Source organism: Lycorma delicatula, chromosome 3 (assembly GCF_047948215.1).
Source record: "Lycorma delicatula isolate Av1 chromosome 3, ASM4794821v1, whole genome shotgun sequence".
Taxonomy (NCBI): Eukaryota; Metazoa; Arthropoda; class Insecta; order Hemiptera; family Fulgoridae; genus Lycorma; species Lycorma delicatula.
In genome coordinates, this window is record NC_134457.1 from 88,192,351 (window position 1) to 88,214,640 (window position 22,290).

Consider the following 22,290-nt stretch of genomic DNA (forward strand, 5'->3'; position numbering starts at 1 on the left):
CCTTGTTACAACTGTGCAACAATTGAAGGAGACAGACAAACCGAAACGATTTGATTATTGCAACTGGCTTCTCGAAAATATTGTCGGTGGACAGATAGACCCGATGTCATAATTCATGTCAGCCGAGGCATGGTTTCATTTATCCGGAAACTGTTGTAAGAGGATTGAAAAAAGTATTTGGTAGTGTGGGCTCTGGATGTAAGGTGTCTGCGGTAATACTATTTTGAGTGATATGAGGGCAGATTTTATCATGCCAACGAATTATGCATTATAAGAGAGAAACAGGTCGTTCCTTCCTTGTGGTTATTTGTTGTTCTTTTAAATATTCACAATAAATTGGGCCTTTACATTCTTTATCATTGTTAGAATCATTTTACTAGTTGACATATAAATTTAGTGCAAATTTGAACTCGGGTGTTTGTAATTTTGAGTCAATTGTCTCAGAACTACCTTGAAACATTTTGTGGGAATTCAGTTTATCATGGATAATGCTTCCACAGTGTCATAATTAAACTACAAATTTTACTATTTTCCCAAATTTTTATGTGTCTGTTTTCTCATATTAGATCATTTATGGGATTTTACCAGTCTTGTGCTATGATAAAAACTAGAGACACTTATTCTGCCTGGCATAAACTCTTCAATCCACCTATAAAGATTTCCAGGTTTAATACACATTTTACCATATTGTTTTTACATCTGCCAAAGAGTATCGGCTGGTTTTACACTTTCAGAAAATAAAAATCTTATCACAGTATGCCGTTCTTCCACACTTCTCATTTCAAGCAGAGCTTAAGTTTTGAAATAAACAAGAAGTATATAATAATTAAATTAATAAATTATGGTTTGATATTTTTATTGTATTAGTATTTTTTAATTTAATTTTATTTTTAATTTGATGTTTTTTTTTTAACATGATCATTGTTATTCACATCATTCTTTACAAGTAAACATTTGCCATATTTCTTACTGTACACTTTGCATTTTGTGCTTTTTAACCAAATAAAAAGATCAAGTTACTCGCTAACCACCTTCTGTATTCTTGTAAAAATGGTTAAATAGTAATTGAATGTTTTCTACAAAATTATAATTAGCTTTCATCATTTATATTTACATTTAAAAACGCATTACTATATTAATTATGTTATGAAATCCACAATTCATTCCTTTTCAGAGTGATTTTTCTTATTTCACAAACTCTATGGTCCCAAATATGACAATATGGAGATTTTACAGTAGTATTAAATATTTAATTGGTATGTAACAGTGAAAGATTTTTTGTTAAAACAATGTATACAACCGCCAACTTGATTTCTTGTATAGGATACTTTGTTAAAATGGAATTTTCCATTAAGGCTGGACTTAATTAGATTGTTCTAAACAAAAAACATAGAAGGAAGGTTCCATTGCAACAAAAAAAAAGATCTGCTGTACTAAAATTTATAAAAATGGCACTATAAAGTAATATTTTGTCAGTACTTTAAAATTATTTACCTTGAAATTTTATAAATAAATTATGTATAATTTCATCAAAAAAAAGATAATAAAAGAAAATTTCATCAAAAGATAATAAAAATAGGTAAATAACATTAATTATAATTTTAAATTTCAGTATAAATTTTACAAATTGATCATGATGTTCAAAGAATAAAACAAACCTGCACAGAATGGTGGACTATTGCTCCATTCTAGATGATCATTACATTCAGATGAGTTTGCTCCTATGAGTTGATAACCATCAGGGCAGGAAAAATAACATGAAGCGCCCCATGCTTGACCTAATGGACAGATCACTTTCACTAATCCATCTGCATTTATTGGCTCACACTTTCTCACTGTAATAAAAACAGATTTTTAAAGATGTTTTAATTTAATTTTAAAGATGTTATAGTTATAGTGTACCTATAAAAAGTAAATAAAATGGTAAAAATTTTACTTAAATAATTATGTTATTTTTAACATAATTATATACTTAAAAATAGTTTCAACATCAATTTATTACAGTAGGATTCTCTGGATAAAATGTGATATGTATTAAAGTTAATAAATTATGTTTAATTATTTATGTATTTAGAAATACTTTTATATTTGTACAAATTTGGATGCCATGACTTCGACCATGCTCTAAAATCTTTCATATTCCTATGTTAAGCTTCAAGCTTAATGTTTGAATTAATTGTAATATATATACTTATAGTGGATAAATTTATCTAAATTTTACTTATATCTATGTGCCTACTGAGTATCTGAGGTTTAAGAAATTAATGAATTTTGTAATTATTAAATTTTTATCACTTCCAGTAATTCAATTACTTTGATACACATTATCTTATGTGTATCAAAGTTATAGAGAATAAGTTTTGCTCTATGCATGGATGATTATACATAAAATAAATGTGATTTTTCTTTGAAGATGAGGAAAAATAACATTATTAATAGGAAAATGTCAAATAAGTGTGGTATGTAAAATAGTTGTTTGTTGGCTTCAACAAAAGAATCCATTTTTACTATATCTTACATTTATCACACTCTCAAGATGGTAGAGTATGAAAATAAGTGTTCCACAATCGCATTTGTTTAAATAGTATTATTTTTTCTGCTGTCTATAATTCCTGTACTAACCTGGTGGAAAGTTTAAATAAGAACAAATGTTTAATTTATTTATATAGGTTTTTGTAAACTTATATCAGACAAAAAAGTTTTTTTAAATGGACCATCAATTTTTTGGCTTCGCTATTATGATGGTTTATGGCTACTCACCAGAATTTTGGGTGACTTGGATTAGAATGATTCTGTCAATTTCTCATTTATTGATGTCAGTAGATTGCACAGAACTTAGTAAAAATGATTTGCCCATATTTTATAAAAGTCAACATCTAATATTTTGAAATCACAGTTATAAGCAAACAAATTGTCTGTTTAAATTATTTTACAGGCAGAACAGCAGAAATCTAAAGAATATATAATTAATAAAAAAAAGATTACTGTAAGCTAAGAAAAAGCATAAGACTAACTTTTGATGTTACTATATTTTCCCATATTTTGTCAAATGTCATTTCCTTGATTGCAACTCCTCCAAATGAATCAAAAAGGTAGGAAACCAGTTGTTCTTGACTAGTAATGTACATATTTAAACTTATGATGAAGTCTGGCATTTGAATTTGCCTATAGAAACTTTACCAATTGAGTATGAGTCAACGTTAACAATCATTTTCAGTATTATTAATACTAGATGTCTAAAATTCATCCCTTGCAAATTATTAATCCTGTGGTAGGCTATTCAAAAATTCTAAATGATAGTTGTTTCAGACTGCATGCTAAGCGTTTGTACAATTGTGTCAAATCAGATTTTCATGATTCTGTCCAGTGGAGCAAAAAAAATTTCCTTTTCTTTACCTGCAACACCCATTGTTGCAGGTATATACATGGCTGACTTCATGTTTTTTCCACGAGAAGCAGGGTTTATCTATTTCAACTGTTTCCCAGGACTACCATTATTGGATTTTGAAGCAATGAGTGAACTCTTCATTCAGTTACAATGTTAGGAGATATTCTGAAATTGTAACAGTGAAACTTTGTTGTAGTATATTCTTCTTTCATCTGCACAAACGAGGAGAATAAAAATATCTAAGGGCAAGTTCAACTATCTAACCAATTATCTTAATAGATGTGAACAACACATTTCTTCTTTATTACTGCATCATCTGTCATCTTTATAAAGCTCAACATCATCAAATAGCTGTGATTGCATTTTAACTGAACTTATACTAAGCTTAGAGTTAACATCAATCTGTAATTATTTTTTAATTGTAAGTTTTTTTTAATACTATATTTAATTACCATCATGGTAATCTGAATCCAATTATTGTACAAGAAAAATTCTATAATATTATAAATAGCTTGAATCCAGATGCTGTTTTTTATACAGATAGCTATTAACATGATAATTCTGTTGGTTGTTCTTTTGTACTTGGCAATAGAACATACATGTTTGTCCTTCCCAGCATTGCCAGTATTTTCGTTGTGGAACTATTTGCTATTAATAAAGCCTTAAATTCACTTACTCCAACATCCCGTCATGTACTTGTTTGCTCAGATTCCATGAGTGCCTTGCAGGTGGTTAGTGATATGTATTACAGACACCCTGTTGTCACTGACATAAATGACTTAGTGTAACAAAAGTGTGAGTTTCTGTTGGATCCCCAGCAACATTGAAATTTTCAGCAATGAGTATGTTGATTTTGTGGCAAAAGAGGCTTATTTGCAGCCACCTTTCACTAATCATATTTTTACTGAAGATCTCATCTGTTTTCTGAAGAGGATGGTTTGTAATGAGTGGCAGAGTGAATGACATGCCACCATCAATAATAAATTTTGTCCAGTTAAGTGTGTCACCGTGGGACTCTTCATCTAGTAGTAACTGACAAGAGGAAGTTATTATTTGCCATCTGTGAATAGGGCACACTAGACTCATTCATGGACAATTCATAACTCGGACCAATGCATCTGTTTGCGTTCACTGCAACTGCCAACTAATGGTACATCACATACTCGTGGACTGTGTTATGTGGCACTGCATCAGAAATTTAAAATTGGGGCTAACACCAAAAATATTTTAGGAAATGATACGGTTATGTTATGCAAAGTCTTACTGTTTTCTTAAGGCTGTGAATTTCTATTCAAATATTTGATTATTATTATTATTACAATATTTTTCAACCAGTTTTGTTGTTAAGTTAAATTATTATTTTTTATTTTTATTATTATTATTATTATTTTTTTTTTTTTTATTTTGTTCTTAGCATGTGGAATAAGTGTTTTTCATCAGTCTAATTTTTAAGTCAATTTTTAATTGATTGGGATAGTAATATTGTATCACGGTGCTGATAACAAGATTTCATTGTGCGCCTAGGTAAAAAAAATAATTGAAATGATTTAACTTTCTTTTCTTAAAATTATTATTTTTTTTTTTTTTGTTACTGTTAATACACAATACTTACCGATTACACTATACATTGCATGGCATGTTGCAATAGGATGGTCATTGTGTGTTACTCGAGTAACAAGTGAATGTGTCCCTTCTGTTACAATTTGACCAGGTTGTGGACCCAACATGACTTCATGTTCTAAGTCATCAATACTTGACCTGTACAAACATATAACACGTTATTTTATAATTTTGTATATAAATTTATGGAATTGAAATACAAAATTTAATTCATGTAACAAACATTTTTTAAGATTTCATATTTACATTATATTTCTAATTTAGCACTATAATAAGAATGTTCCAAAAATTATTTTTAATTAACTGGAAATAAAAATAAAATCTTTTCACTGGAAATAAAAATAAAATCTTTTCTCACACACACACACACACACACACACACACACACACACACATATATAATGTGTTAATGTTCAAATTCAAGTATCTATGAAAAAAAATTATAGACTCTTGAAGAACTCTGATGCTAGTCATTTACCCCATCCATAAACTTCTAAATACATCCTAACCCCGTAGGGGGATGACCCAACTTGTGTTGTTACCAATCGCCACACCACCACTTGTAAATACATCCCAACTCCGTAGGGGAAGACACCTGCTTAGTGACGTTCCAGTCGCCACACCACCCCCCGCCACATGTTCCTAGCCCTGCTGGGCTTTAATGAGAATCGTCTATTGCCCTCTGACTTTTTACATCTCATTGTAATAAGCCAGGCCTTGTTGGGATGCCACCGATGTAAATGCATTGGTAGACATTTGCATTGGTGATTTATTAACTCAGCTTTTGCCTTCGCTGTAGGCCTCGTCCAGACATCTTGAATGTCCTACATTGTATCCCTCTGAACTAGCTAACCAAGTTCACGAAAGCACGAACCCCGCGCCTAGTTCTACTTATATTGGGCCAATTTTGTGAATGTCTCTTTTTTCCAGGCAAATTTAAACACAACATATCACCAGAAATGTTGATCACAACAACAAAATTTAGAACTAAATTCCCTTAGTGAACTCAACTTAGTTCATACCCCAGACTTAGGTTAAATTATGGACTCCGGGTCTGGTCTACAAGGGAGAGGCGGACAGACCTCCTACTCCCACTCAGCTCCATCGCAGAGTCCCGCGTGACATTCACCTCATAAACCATCGTCGAGATGCTGCTACACCTCAAGGCTGCATAGGATCCATGCCCTCGGCAGTGCAGTCGCCATCCTGGTGACAGTGTGGTGTGCTCATCCTAATCTGCCCTCGTCAAAATGCTGCTACACCTCACAGCTGCATGGTAACCCATACCCATCGGCAGTACAGTCACCGTTCCGCCGATAGCTTATATGATTTATAATCACCTCAGATCTAACCAACCGTGGCTTGCCGCCAATGCGCCTACCTTTGGCCAGTCACACTGTCCAGGCGGAACCTAGCTACCCATGTTTCTACTCTACTAGATCCCTTCGGCTGTCCTGCGCAGGGCGAGGAATCGAAGGAAGCCAGCCACAATTGCCCAATATTTGCGAGTCCTCCAGTTGACTCGCAGATCAAAGAAGGAGTTTACTCTCTCAAGTTTCCTAAAAACTCTGGTACTCTTAGCTTCATACCGGGGACAGATATACAGGACATAGTTCACTGTGTTATCGACCTTACAGTCCGGACACAAGCCGGAGTCAACAAACCTAAACCTAGCCAAACTATCCCTGAAAGCACCATGTCCCGAAAGAATTTGAGTAATATGCCGATTGGGGAAAACCCAGCTAATCACTCGCAACTCCCCAATATTTGGAAAAATACCATGCGTATATCGACCAGTAGAAAAATCGTTCCACCTAGCTTGCCAACAGTCAAAACCTTGGTCTTTGATTTCTCGCATATGCCCTGACGTTAGAAGGACTTCCTTCTTTGAAATATACGGCTGGCTACGTTCCGTAGCCGAGATGTCAAGGGGTTTTATGCCGACGATCACAGTGACTGCCTCTCGCGAGACAGTTTTGTAACCACCGACAACAGCTAACAATAGAAGATGCTGGGCTCGCAAAAGAATATCTCTATAGCATTAGAATTGTAAACGATGAACCCAGACGGGCGCAGCGTACAACATTATGGCCTCACAGATACCTTTGTAAAGAATACGCATGGTACGATAGTTCAACCCCCAATCGGGATGAATGACTCTACGGACACCAAAGAAAGCATTGATGGCCTTCTTCACTACAAACTGGAGGTGCTCCTTGAAGAGAAGCCTCTCATCAAGGATAACACCCGATACTTCTGAACGGTAACATACCTAATCGGACGGCCGTCCATCACAACCCGCAGATGATGGGTTGCAGCTAGACGACCCCTTCAAGAACATCATAGTGATTTTCTCCGCACTGAAAACCATCTTATGCTGAAGGCTCCACAACCTTAATACCTTAAATGCCTGTGTCGCTCTGAGAATCATCTCGGCACGCAAATTGCCTTCGATGAACTAGTAAATACAGTAGAGTCTCACTTATCCAATGTAAACAGACTGGTAAATTGTCAGATGAGCAAAATGGAGGGAGGTATTAAGAAAAAGCTTATTAAACATCATTAATACCTAAATGTCGTTAATAACTGAACATCATTAATAGATTATTATTACAAACTTAATAATCATGTTTTACAACAAAATAGGAAAAATAAACTTACAGTTACAGAATTATCTGAAGTTTAATACAGTACATACAGTACTTCAAAAGTTCAGTCCTGTGGTGATTAAAAGAAATTTTTAACTGTAGTCTGCTTTTCTGACAAGTGCTGTTTCTTCCATGCCAAGTCTTGCCATCTTTGCAGCATCATTAATTCCTGCAGCTTCTTCTTGTTGCTCAATCTATTTAATTGCAGTTTCTAGAGCTTTAATTATTGTTATGTAAAATTTTGCAGGTCTCTACAGGTCTTGATTTTCAGTTTCATTGTCATCGCAGCTGACAAGACTGATAGTTTCTTCATCAGTCATTTCATACTGATCATCATCCATCATCCAACTTTCGATTTCTTGCAAAGATGAATACTCACACTCAGGGATATGTTGCACTAAAGGTAGAATGGTTTCTTCGCTTTTCATCATCGCCTAGCTGCTTCTTCCATGATTTAGCAATTATTGTAGCCCTTATGTCAGCCCAGGCTTGTGCAATCTCATAAGCAAAATCCTTTACATTGATGGGTTTCAATTTTCCAATCATGTCTTGTCTTTTAATTTCTTCTTATCACTTTGGACAGTAGCTTCACACAATAGTTTCTTTTTATCGTTCCCAAAATGCCCCTGATCCATAGGCTGATTATATGACGATTACATTAGGGAGCAGAAACATTGCGTTAACGTCACAATCTTGAAGCTCCTCTGCACCAGGGGTATGTTGGAGCATTATCTAGCAACAAAACAACTTTTCTGGGTACATTATTTTCTTTCAAAAACTTCTCTGTTCACTGCTCATCCATGTATTTTTCTGACTATAATATTTTATAGGAAGAGTGTTTTAAAAATATCCATATATTAATTTGGATACCTTTATAAATAAATATTCATATCAAACAGTCTTATTCTTTGTTTTTTTTTTTAATGTCAGAATTACTGGAAACATACAGATACAGCTTCTAGGAATTTTACCCATATTGTAGAAACTGCTTTTTTTGATGAGACAAATGTACAAGTCTTTTTTTGAAATAGAAAGATGTAATACTTAAAATAATTTATAGGAAATAATAATTTCAATTAACTACTTTATTAAAATAATACTCTATGTAAGCAGATTTTGTTTGTTTGTAGGAAGATCAAAACAAAAGGTTTTCTACAGGAAAAAGGTATTACAATGACCTTAAATCTCCTGCATTTGTAGACAAAACATTAATGATCAGCGAATTTTTCAATTATGATTTTATATTAATAACAGTGCCTTGGCACTTCAGCAAAGTACTAATATGGAGATGATACGTCAGTTTCGTGAAATGAAAGTTGACACCAACGCAACCAGCATGACAAAAGGGAAAACAGACAATTTTAAGGTTTTTTCTAGTACATACAATAAAAGTGGAGAATATTAATATTTGGTTATTTATAAAGATGTGAGCAGTTCCAAATTTTTTAACGAAACATTTTGGGAATACTTGGTTATATGTTTAGATAATAAGCAACTGAGTGGGGAAAGTTTTAATCCTTTTTTAAATAGTTTTAGAATACTGATAAAGAAGGCGTTAAAGAATTTTGTTTACACTATGACTCATGTGTCTATCATTCAGTGTAGTGCATTTTATCATTGTGTGTGCATCAGTTTATCGTCTGTTACTGTTCATGTGTATGTGTCTGCATGTGAGTAGTAAGGGTAGTAATTAACATTTTTATTTTCTGAATTAACATTCTCTTTAAATAATTTTGAATTTAGTTTCTCTTAAAACAATTTCTCACTTTGAATTCACATAATTTATAATTGTCACTCTGAGGTCTCATGATTAAAAATTGTTACTTTAATCTCTACTTTATTGTATACATCTTTGAATTCTGGGGAGCCCCAGACCCCTCTTGATAATTTTGATGTCCAATTTTAGAACCACCAAGTTAATTAATTATTTAATAATTTTCACGTACCAGCTATTTTAAAATAGTTTAAAATAAATTAAAATAAAATTTAAAATTTAGAATAATTAATTTATATCAGTACCAATGGGCCATTATTAATAATAAAATTAATTTAAATTATACTCCAAGTTAATGTATCAATTATTCCACCTTTCTCTTCTAGAATCATCCTTTCATCATAATCAAATGGAAACTTCTTTGTCATTTTTTTATTTACTAGATTAGACAGATCTTAGTAGATGGATGTGCCATGTGGTAGAATCAGGAACAAAAAAAAATAGATTACGCTCACAACTTGCAGTTCTTGTTGCTGATAAGTAACAATCATTTTTTGGCAATGGTATGTTGGATAATACAGAATGTCGGATAAGCAAGACCCTACTGCAGCTGAAAAATAGTGGGTAGCCTGCCAGACCTTCACTATGGTGAAGAAATAGTTGCTCTCCACCAAGTTTGGTTGTAGGGAGAATAGTTAAAAATTAACCATTTGAATTGCTTATCTAAAGCCATGCATTCTTTGGCATGTGCCGTCCTCCATGTGATGAGGAGGGACGGCACACGCCAAAGACTGCATGCTCACAAACCATAAATGCTCACAAAACATTTTGTGAGCATTTATGCTATTTATTTAGGATCTAGCTCTGAAGTATTTTTTGTTTAATGCAATTTGTGATGCTTCAATATAATCATGAAGGATTATTCTTTTGCTTGCAAAAAGTGAATCATGCCAAGTACCTAACAGTTGCTGGAAGTGCTAATGAAAGATTCCGTGTTTGATTGACCACTGCTTCAGCAGCTCTGAACAACATGAATGGGAGAACAGTGTAGATGGCACAATGAATTAGTATATTACTGGTAGCTTGTGTGCATATACTTTGTTTTTGTGGTAACTAACTACTTTCAACACTCAGTTAGAAGTATCAAATTAAATTATATAGATACTATAAATTTTACAGAATGCATTACATATCTATGAAACATTAAATGGGTGAAGAAACATTTCCTTTATCAGTAACTTTTTCTTAATATGATATAGTGCTTAATGCCCTTAATAAAAGTGTAATATACTCATAATCTTTATACCATAATTGTAAACTTTTGTAATCTTCCTGAAATATTTTTAAAAATCCAATAAATTATCATTAAATTAAAAATTATATTTTCATACAAGCCCCTCCACAAGAAACACTTTTTATTTATAAGCATCTCAAAATTATTTATAAGCATCTTAAATGGATCAGTAATTAATTATTCATTTTTTAACTTTAATAGATTAAAAGTAGCAAATTTTGTAACTTATATAGTGTACATTTTTTATTTTTGATATAAAAAAGGCTATATCTCCTGTAAATTTATTTCCAGGAAAATCTTATTAAAAAATAAAAAATACATGATAAAATGGAATATTAAATATTAAACATATTATCCTTTTAAAAAGTTACAGAAAATTTTATTTTCCTATGCTGAAAGTTACAAATAAAAATCCTGGAGATACAACCTTTCCTGACAGTTTTTATTATTTATGAATATAAATTTTGATTTAGTTTATTATAAAAATAGTAATAATAATAAAAATAATGCAAAAAAAATTCTAAGACTGAGAATAATTGGAGTCATAACGAACACATTTAATAAGAAAACACAGAAATTATCTGATGTGATGAGGAAAAGAAAAAGATCTGTTTTTATGTACATTTGATGAGAATGAATCTAAACAGTCTACCAAAAAGATAGTTTGTTGTAAGAAAAAGGCAAAATGAAAATGAATTACAGACATTAAAAAAAACTTGGAAGAAATGAAAATAAAAATTGAAGAACTATTGGATAGAAATACAAAAAAAAATTAACAAATTTTGAGAAATTCTTAGAGAATCTCGAAAAGAAATCAGGATCCACGTGAATAGAATAAAATGAACAGAGTGAAATAATGATCGAATCTGATAAAATCAAAAGAAGTGAAGAATTATTTTTCCTGGCTCTTTGTTGGCCAAATTAAAAAAAAAAAAAATAGGTAAGGAATTAAGTCAAATTTTTTTACTTTTAAAAAATATTTTTTCTTTTTACTTTTTAGTAGAAAACATTTTTAGTACATTAATGGTAGCTTTACATTGTTACCAAGGGAAGCAGGGTGTAAGAGGTAGTCTTTCCATTATTGTTGTAATTGATCCTCGTTTTGCAATTACAGCTCTGTCTCTTGGACATCTAGCACATGGAGTTTCGTTTGATCTTGCAGGTTCATCTCTGCTTAATTCCCAGTCAGTATCTGAAAGTAAAAAAAGTATAGCTGTACATTATGTTATGTATTATGATGCCTTTGTCTAAAATCTGGTATCGACTTTAGCATGTTACTTTACATCAGTGTCACTATTATCATTACTTAAAATGTAATAAAGTTTTATAGTGTAGTGTTAATAAAGGTAATATGTATCGTTGAATTTTTAGTATTATCTTAAATATTTTAACTAACCATGTAAGCAATAAAAAATGAATTTTGTGGGTACCTATCTGTTAACATGGGAGGAGGCAGTCTGTTTTTCATTAACATATTAGTCAGTTATATTTTACTACTTTAATATGATGTATTTACTTTTATATTATGAAATAGTCATTGGTGTTCTGTTACCAGAGGTCAAAAGTCTGTGCTTGCCTTCAGTACATGACTGTACATATCTTTACAGGTATTTGTTGCATGGCTCCACTAAGTATGATTCTATTTGATGGCATTCTATTTCATAATGTTTTTTATTCATTTTACATTACCCAACAAACAAGCAACTCTTTGGGTGTGTGCTTCCATTTCAGGGCCCATGAAGTGGAATTTATGGTTTACTTTAAAATGCACATAAGTTGCTTCCATTAACACAGTTATATAGTAAGCCTTTCACAAATCACAATATGCAGTTGTTTCTTCAGTAATATTGAAATCAGTTTTGAATATTTTGTCTCTATTTCTCCCTAATATGAGCACAAGAAAACATTGTTTCATTTGTTAACAAATTTCTCCAAAACTCCATTGTTAATGTAATTATATCCTATGTTAGTCTTTCTGTATGTAAGTAAGTTTTCATTGATTTCAATAGGAGTATTTTTACCTTCTATTTTGATACCTGGCTATGTTGTTAACATATCCACACATTTCACTATTACCATCAAATTACATTGACTTTACTCATTACAGTGAGTTACCATCAGTTACAATGGTGTTTTTCATATCATGAAATTAATATGAGCCATTCACTCCAACACTTTATGAATATTACAGCAGTAAGGAACGGAATTCGTGAATTGTGAAACAGTTATTGATATGCATGTAAACTTTCATCTGGCTCTCATATAAATTAAAACACCATTGTATGCATTCCCTGTAATATATTTCATGTTATGGCCCTTTGAACACATCTATTCACTGATAAAATACCATATTGTTGCTTGAAGGATATTTCTTTGGTATTTATCAGATTCAAAATACCCAACCCTCCAGGTTAGTCTAGTGGTTAAACTTGCCATTACATAATCAGCTGATTTTTGAAGTCAAGAATTCTAAGGTTCAAATCCTAGTAAAGGCAGTTACTTTTATATGGATTTGAATAATAGATTGTGGCTACCGGTGTACTTTGGTGGTTGGGCTTCAGTTAACCATATATCTCAGGAATGGTCGATCTAAGAATATAGAAGATGACACTTCATTTACATTCATACATATAATCTTCATTCATTCTCTAAGTAATACCTTACAGTCGTTCCAGAGGCTAAACAGAAAAAGAAAAGACTCCAAACACCTATTTTCAACTGTGTTCACCGTGAATGATTAGTGTGACTCATGAATCATTGTGTTCAGTTGCAATGATTGTGTGGAATGGCATGACCAATTTTGAATATGAAATAACAGTTGTGTTAGCCACAATTAGTGTTATGTAGCAAAGAATAGAGTGACTAAGACAAAAAACAACAATTGCTCCCAAACAACATTTTATGTTTTTAGTGTTATAAGGCTATTAGATTAAGAGGTAAGCAGAAAGGAGGTTTTAGTTATTATAAAAATAGCATAGCTATATTATTATTTCTAGTAATAACAAGAACCTTGTGACAGGTTAACTGGGGAAAGATGTTTGCAAGCATTCAGTGTTTCAAATGATAAGTATCATTGAAAGTATTGTAAGTAAACAAAATTTTGTTTAATATAATTTTATATTGATTTGTCATTCAAAATTAATAATTTTGTTTTACCTTCACTGCTACATCACAAATAATAGTAATGCAAATAACAACATTATTTAAGTAATAAATTACTATTTATTTGTTGTAGAAATTATTATTAGCTTAGAATTGATTGATTATTTGGTGAAACTGGTTTGTACATTTGTGATATAGTTTTTTGGGATTCATATATTTTCTTGTCATGAATTCTCTATACTGTCTTTCATAGCCTATAGAATAGCTAAGTGTGTTGTAATCATTTGATTTACATTAAAGTAGGTCCTGTAAGCAAGGTATCCTTTATTAACTCAATTTTTTATTGAGATTGCCTTTGGCGTTTTCTTAGCACTGTGTAACCAACAGATAGTGAGAATGAAATTTACCATCTGGTCAAAACATTTAGATATATGTAGATAATATGTATATGTATGCAAATATATGTATTGTGCTGTACATAACCAAAAACCTTTTATTATATTTTTGTATTGTTGTGATTGGATTTTGCAGTAGCAGACTAATAAAAAATAAATCAAGAAATGTAAATTATGTTTAATTTGCATTAAAGAATATTTATTTTTAAAAAAAGAAACTAGGATTGTGAAAAAATAACATCTTAAAATAAGTTAGTTTAAAATGGACTGTATTTCTTTTACAAAATAAATAAACTCAGAGAATTTAATTGCTACAATTCTAATGAAGTGTAACTAATAAGTAATATTTCACTCTTGCATGATGACTAGTGACGTAAACTGTTTACTCAGTTTGACAAATGTATCTGTTTTTTCTCCAACTGCTACCAGCTTCTGTCCAAGGTTATGAATTATTTTTTGACTTTCACAAGTGTATATTTTTATCTTGTTTTGAATTATTTCAAATTTTCTTTACAAAATTATAGTATTTACAACTTGAAAAACAGAGAAGTATCAGAAATGATAAAAATCTAATGTGGACACTATGCGATTTCCTTTTACGCATATTAAAAAATTACATATACACATTTTTGCTGTATTTCATTTAAACTTATGAGGTCTGTAAATAAAGTAATGAGACTGGTTCAGAAAAACATTTTATTTAAATTAAATAAAATGGCCCCCTTTTTAATTTAAAAATATTGATTTATTAATAATTATTAAGCTCTGATTGTAAAAAAAACATTTTACGATAAATAATGTTTCAATAATAACAATAAAAAAAAAAAAATATGAAAAAATATTAATCAGAAGTTATTAATGAAATAAAATTTTATGTACTTTTAAAAATATGTATTTGTAATTTAATAGGCGTACAAGGAAGTCATGTGGTGTCCAATCAGATTTTTTTGTAAAAGTTACAAATCCATCTATGTTAACACTAGATACAGTTGAATTTTCAAACTTAAAAATTAAAGTAAAAAGAAATTGATATTTTAAGTAGAGGTCCCATAACATTTATTATTTCAATGGCTTATTTATTGGCGTAATTATTTACTTCCAAAACTTGGCCCAGTTGGGTACAATGTAATGAATGAATCAGTAGTTTATTAAAAAAAAATATGGGTACCATGATGTCCCATAATCAACTTTTCTGGTCAAATGATTTTCAAGATATGAGGCAAAGGCTATGCTAAAATAATGTTCAATATCTCCCACCCTCAAGTCTGATTGACTTTAAATTGTGGAATTTTAAGTATTAGGTATTTTCATTGAACTAAAAATCAATGTTTATGACCGCTATAAAAAAATTAAAAATTTCAAAGTGGTAAAAACCATCCTCTCTTTTCTAATTTTGTAGAACTTTTACTGGCATCAGACTTTCATATATAAAATATTTTTGAGCCATTTTTGAAGAATTAATGTTGAGCCAGTTCGGAGATATTAATTAAAATACAGGTCAACACATGTACTTGCATAAATCTGTAAAAATACATACATCTTCCGGAAATTTCTATAAATGTTTTGTGTTTGTTGATCTAAGGGGTTGTTAAACGTTAACATTTGAAAAAACTCGGAATTTTAGATGACGGTCGATCAAATGTTTGGCCTATGGAAAGACAGTTTTACTTGCGCGCATGACCATAGATTGATTCCTCCGAATGACAATAACATTCGTCTTAGTACAATCGATTTGAAACTATCGGATGTCTATGTAAAGGGAGAAGAGTACGGGACGACGGAGAGTGCCTGAAGGAAATTTTGAACGAATTAAGTGCGTAGTCCTGAAACAATTGTTAGGAAGGTAGTCGCAAATTAGCAATGCTGGTATGGAATGTTTTAAGGAAATGCTTGCACATGCGTCAATACCATTTACAACTGTTACAAACTTAAAAAATGTTCGACCACGGTGTGCGTGCTAACTTCGCAATCGAAATGTTGCAGCATGTAGTTGATTTCATGATCGTACGTGTTTAGTAATGATCCATAGTCAACATTTCACCTTAACGGAAAAGTTAACACGCATAATGTTCGTCAATACCCATGAACTCTTATAATGGAAAAGGGACTCCTAAAATTAAATTTTTTTTTGAGAAATGTCCCGACGGCAAGTTTATGGTCGTTCTTTTTCACTAAAGTAAGCGGAATAGAAGTTGCTTATTGGGTGTGTCGCTCTTTCCTCAACTGCAAGATGGACCAGAGAATTTCTTTTGGCAAAAAGACTGTTTGCTTTCTCAGTGGCATAATTTTGTACGGGTTAGGTTGAATGACGTTTTCCCTGACTGCTGGATCGATAACAGAGCTTGTTTGCGGCGGCCTCCAAGGTCACCGGTCTGACCTTATATGACCTTTTCCTTAGGGATTTTATGAAGATTATTGTGTTGTTTCAGCTACCAACTGATATACCCGATTTGAAGCATAGGATTGAAGCAGCTGTTGTTTTCGTTACTCCTTACATGCTGGTTTAAGTATAATAGAAACTCACCTAACGGTAGGATATGTGCCTCGTTACGAGAGGTGCTCACATTGAATAATTATAGGGAAAACCTGTAAGAGTTATTTTTTTATGTTATTAGTGATTCATTTACTGTTAGTCAAAGTTAAAAGAGATTAAATAACTTGAGATTAAATCCCAATATTGTTTTTTTTACAGCCTGTACAAACCTTCATAGCTATGCTGCTGCGGCAGCAATAGAGCCATAGCTGCCAAAGTAAAAATTAAATATACCTTCAAATATTTTTTATGAAGAATGTAATTTTTTGGTAGAATAAATTTTTATTAGAGGTATATAAAAAGAATTTATAATGGTACCGCTAAAGGAACTTTCTGTTCAAAATATAAAAGTAACTCATTGAAATCAGTCCATTTAGAGATGAATAAAGGCCTGAATATAGATACAAAGATAAAAAAATATATATGAGGTCAAAATAATTATGTCTTCTTTTTTTTTTAATAAATAAGTATGGTTTGAAAAATGACTAATTTTCTAATATTAAAAACTTTTAATTTTCTTGAATAACATTTACAACTTTTTTCTTAGCACTGTGCAATATTGAGTGTCCCCCACCACACACACACACACACACACACACACACACACACACACACACACACACACACACACACACACACACACACACACGCACATGCACAGTATTATTTGAAGAAAATTAAGAAATATTTATAATATAATATTTTCCTCTTCATGAAACCCTTATACATAACAGAAAATCCTAAAATTAGAAATCATATGACTTTCCATTTTCTATAAATTTTTTAAGCAAATATTTAATTTATTGTTTATACTGATATGGTGACAGTTTTGATAACAATCATCAGTGTAGGTCTGATGTTATCTTTATAAGCAGATTTTCAATAATAGAAAAAAAAAGATAAAATTTAAATGAAAAATGTTTTAGACAAAAATTTTATTTTAAAATTTTATCTCCATTATTTTTTTAAAATGTTATACTGTGTGAGTTTAAACTGGGACAAAACAAAGCCATGTTTCAGTTTCTTTAAACTGAATATTATGTTCAGAAATGATATCTATTTTTATTTTTTTATTTTTATGTTATCATTTTTAAATATATATTTTACCTACTAAACATTACTTCAGTGTACATTTTTTATGTTAATAATAAATTAATAGCTAGTTGGTTGATGTCTAGTCTAGTCAACAGGTGAAGATTAGGTGTAGAGATAATCGTAGATTTGTTTTTTAATAAACATATTTATTATTAATATAATTTGTTCACTTGATTTAATTAATGATATTGTGTCCCAAAAGTGGGTTAAGATGAGTTTTTATAATAGATCAAACATGATATTATATATCATCCTTAAAATTATTAAAAGTAATAACTTGTTTTTAAATTACATAGAAATTAATTTTTTAAAGGATCTTTTGGAGCTAATTGGGAGTACCATAATCAGTGAAGATATAATTTTTACAACAAATCTTTGCACTGTAAAAGTATGTCTACAGTGTAGATTATTAATTCTTCTATTTTAATGCCCTTTCTCTTTATCTCATTGGTAGAAATCAAGTGTTGTTTCCTCTGTAGTTTTACTACCTGAACAATTCTCTAAAAGGATAATATTGACCTGCAATTCTATTTATTATATATGTGTAAAGTAATGTTATGCTTATATATAAAGAGTACCTCATATAGAAACAGAAAGAATTTCAGCGCTTGTAAAATGCAATACGAAGCAACACTGAAATTCTTGGAACATAAATTAAGATATAAATTTTATGATCTTTTAACCCAAAATATGAAACTGTATCTTTAGTAATGTTTAAGAAAATAATATGAAACACAAAATGTTGGTGTCATAAAACAATCTCTTAGATTTGATAAATAAAATAAAATAAATATAATTTTGCAACAAAATTTGTTGATTCTGAGAAAAATTTAATTCTGAGAAAATCTAAGTAATTTCAACTGATCATGAAGAAGAGTTTAAGAGATTTGTTTTTTAATAAATTGAAACAAATCAAAATGTGGCGGAAAAATACTCATTTTTAAACTAAAAAAATATTAGAAATTATCTATAAACAAAATTAATTAATTATAAAAAACTAATATATAAAAACATAATACAAACTAACTATTACAATAAAAGCTTAAAATGTACTCCTTCACTGTTTCCCAATATTCTGGTCAATTTAAAATTCCTTGGGTGATTCTTATTGTATGAGGACTATTTTATGTAACAACTTCATTGAAAAACTTACTAATTCTTTTTTTCTAGTTAATTTTTGGCCTTATATTAATGGTTTCATACAACCATACAGATAATAGTTTATTGGGGTAAAGTCAAGTCATGTAGTAGCCCAGTTAGCTCATCTCACCTGGTCTAATTAAAATCCATAAAAATCTTACATTCAGGTAATCCCTAACTTCTTGACAAAAATGAAAAAGGAAGCCTGTCATGTTAAAAAATGATTCTATGTTTTGTTAATAGTGGTACATCTTCTAAAAGAGGTGATTTCCCTTAATAGAATTATCAGAAATAAATTATCCAGCAATATCAGACCAAACATTAACATTTAATCTATGTTGGTAGCTACTTCATAAAGTGTCATATGGGCTTTCAAAACTACAATGATTATTTTATGAATATTTAACTTTATCACTTGAAAAAAAAGTCTCATCAGAAAATAAAATAGAATTTACTTTCTGACAGTTGTCTTAAAGCCTGTGACAGAAATTTAAATGCAATGGAAAGTCTCCAGATAATAAATTGTGAATCTTGCTAGTGGTACAAGTAATTTTTTTTTATGATGTATTCTCCATACTGTACTGCACAGTGAGCTGCTGCTATTTGAAATTCATCTAGTCCTGAGCCTGAATACATTGGATTTGCTGAATAAAGTTCTGTTCTTCATTGATACAACATTGTTTTTAGCATTTAATTGAATACAAACATGTTGGAAAATAACAAGTTTTATGAAATTACTGAAATACTGAAGCAGAAATTCTTTTACTTGGAAACCTTCTCTATTAGGGAATACTTTTTGATCATTCACAAGCTGCAGCTAGCATATTTTATTAAAATAACTATAAACATAAACTGTCTGCACATTCTTTCTTGGTTTGAAAATTGAAAAGGCATTTTTAGAAAGTGATACTCAGGCGCTTGTATTTTCTTTAATTTTAAACCATTCAAAACTATTCAAATACAATACACAAATTTCAACCATTGATCATCTGCTTATACTACAAATTCATAAAATAATTTTCAATTTATTTTTTTAAAACTATTTCCAAGTAATGAATTTTCACTTCTTAACATAATACAATGAAATCAAAATAATATTATATTGGCATGTTTCATTTTTCTTTTTATTTATTTTTAATAATTGATTTTTTTCTAGTCATTTTCCAATATTGAAATGATTCTTGTTTAAGTTTAAAATTATAATACAGTATTTTTCTGCCATGTTTCATCCTGTTTTGTTTAAAGTCAAATTTCTTAAACTCTTCTTCAGGTTCAATAATGATTACTTATGTAGATTTTCTCAGAATTAAATTCTCTTAAAATTTTCTCCTAAAATTTTATTATTTTTCTTGTTTTATAACTATTTTCTAAAACACTGCAAGCGATAGTTTTTGAATCCATTCAAATTTATATCAAAAACCATATGAAGACATAAAAATTTACCCCGTAATTTAAATTCTAAGAATTTCAGTATGACTATTTTACCCTGGAGCAGAAATCAGAGAAAAATTTTTCACAAGATTGAAAACGATTTGTTTCAGAACTCAAATTTGTAAGAATATAATTTATCTTCACTTATAGAACATGTCTTGAAATTCTTTCCAGTTCTTTGTGAGACATTTATACATACACAGATAAGAACATTTCATGCTTTGTTGTAGTTTAAAAACAAAAGTGCAGTAATAATCATTGTATTTTTTAAAAATGTTATTCATGAAGTTTCATTTATATGCATGTGCTTCATTACACACATGTGCTCTTCTTGGTTGATAAAAAGATTTCCAATTGTGGTGTATAATTAACAATAGTGCATGACATGCATTAATTATAGATTAAAATTTGTAGTAATAGATACTTTCTCAGACTAAGAATGAAATCAGTGCAAACAGGAAAGAATATACAGGAATACAATAATTAAATACAGTTTAATATGAATCAATTACATTTTAGTGTAAATTTATATTTAAATTATTCTTCACATTGCACGATTTTAAAGTACATTGTTAAGAGAAGAGATGACCTGAATGTGGAATATCAGGTTCTTTAATACACTTGTTTATGACTTCATTGCCAGAAATACATTGTGTTGTTTATATGCAGTCAAGTGCTTTGCCAACAGCTGTCATTAAAATGCACCCCATGGATAAAACGTGATTATAAATCAAAATATTTATTATTTTTTTCTCCATACCTACATGAATTTTTGAATAAATCACAATAACTTGAACTTTTTTTTACAGGAAATGAAATTTGTAAAACTGTTATCACCTGACCTCTGTTTTCCTGGCGCCTTGTGCACATTTCGATTATAGACATCATCCTACTTTTTTTATGTAAAGCCTTGTGCTTCTTTTTTCTGCTGTCATTCAGCAACTATTGTAATCAGAGGCAGGATAACATAACGATCTTGTATATGTTCACTTTCATGATAAGATACAACAATTTAAATGTTAAGATATTAAATTCTTCATCTCGATCTTACTATTGATAATGTTTAAATATAAAGATTTAAAAGAAAATAATGAGCTATAAAACTGTTTTATTCAAATTAAAATATCAAATTTAGTTAGAAGTCATCAGGTGGAATTTCAAATTAAATGTCTTTAAAAGACAATAAATGTAGAGTTAAAAAAAATGAGTAAAAAAGATTGAAAGTAATAAATAAAGGTTTTAATTACAAATTTTATCATTATAATTATCAATAAATGTATTATTAATATATTATTGTATTATTAATATATAAATGTTTTCAAATTTTTTTCTTTTAATTAGTTTTACTTTTTATAAATTATTTACTGATTTGTAAATAGAATTTCAAAAAAATCTATCAGTTTTTCTGATTAGCACAACTCAATAAAAAGGAACTGCCCCAGCATTTGCCTGGGTGGATCAAGGGAAATCACAGTAAAACCTCGATCACTGAGCCATCTCAAAATACACAATTAATTATAAGATAAAAAAATAGGTGTGTTTAAAGTCCATATTAATTATTTAAAATATAAAACGTAAAATAATATTAATGTAAATCATGAATATTGAAAATGTAAAAAATAATTAAAAATAAATCACAATTTAGTAAGTGTTAATGGAAATTATTTTAGCACATATTTATATATATGTGTAAGATCGAAATGCAGGAAATATAGGTTTTTAATAATTTTTTAATTAGTACCATTAAAAAAATTAACAGAATAATATTGTTTCTGTAAAAGAAAATCTTTATTTTAAATAAATATGCTGGAAGGTTTTTTAAATGGTTTGTTAATTTTTTAAATATGGCAATGGAAACATTATAAGAACTTTTTTTTGTAAGCCAAAGTATTGTGTTGAGTTACATGAAAATGGTTTTGATGCAAGTAGA

General features: G+C 30.1%; 1 protein-coding gene across 1 annotated transcript in view; it reads right to left on the reverse strand.

Moving 5' to 3' along the window:
• The window catches only part of LOC142321781 (uncharacterized), a 287,603-nt gene that overhangs the window by 10,327 nt on the left and 254,986 nt on the right, over positions 1-22,290 (reverse strand). Inside the window, exons 5-7 of the mRNA XM_075360157.1 lie at positions 11,709-11,856; positions 5,001-5,146; positions 1,659-1,835 (exon numbers count right to left, since the gene is read on the reverse strand). Of these exons, the coding sequence (XP_075216272.1) occupies positions 1,659-1,835; positions 5,001-5,146; positions 11,709-11,856 (471 nt within the window). The remainder of the gene's footprint in view (positions 1-1,658; positions 1,836-5,000; positions 5,147-11,708; positions 11,857-22,290) is intronic.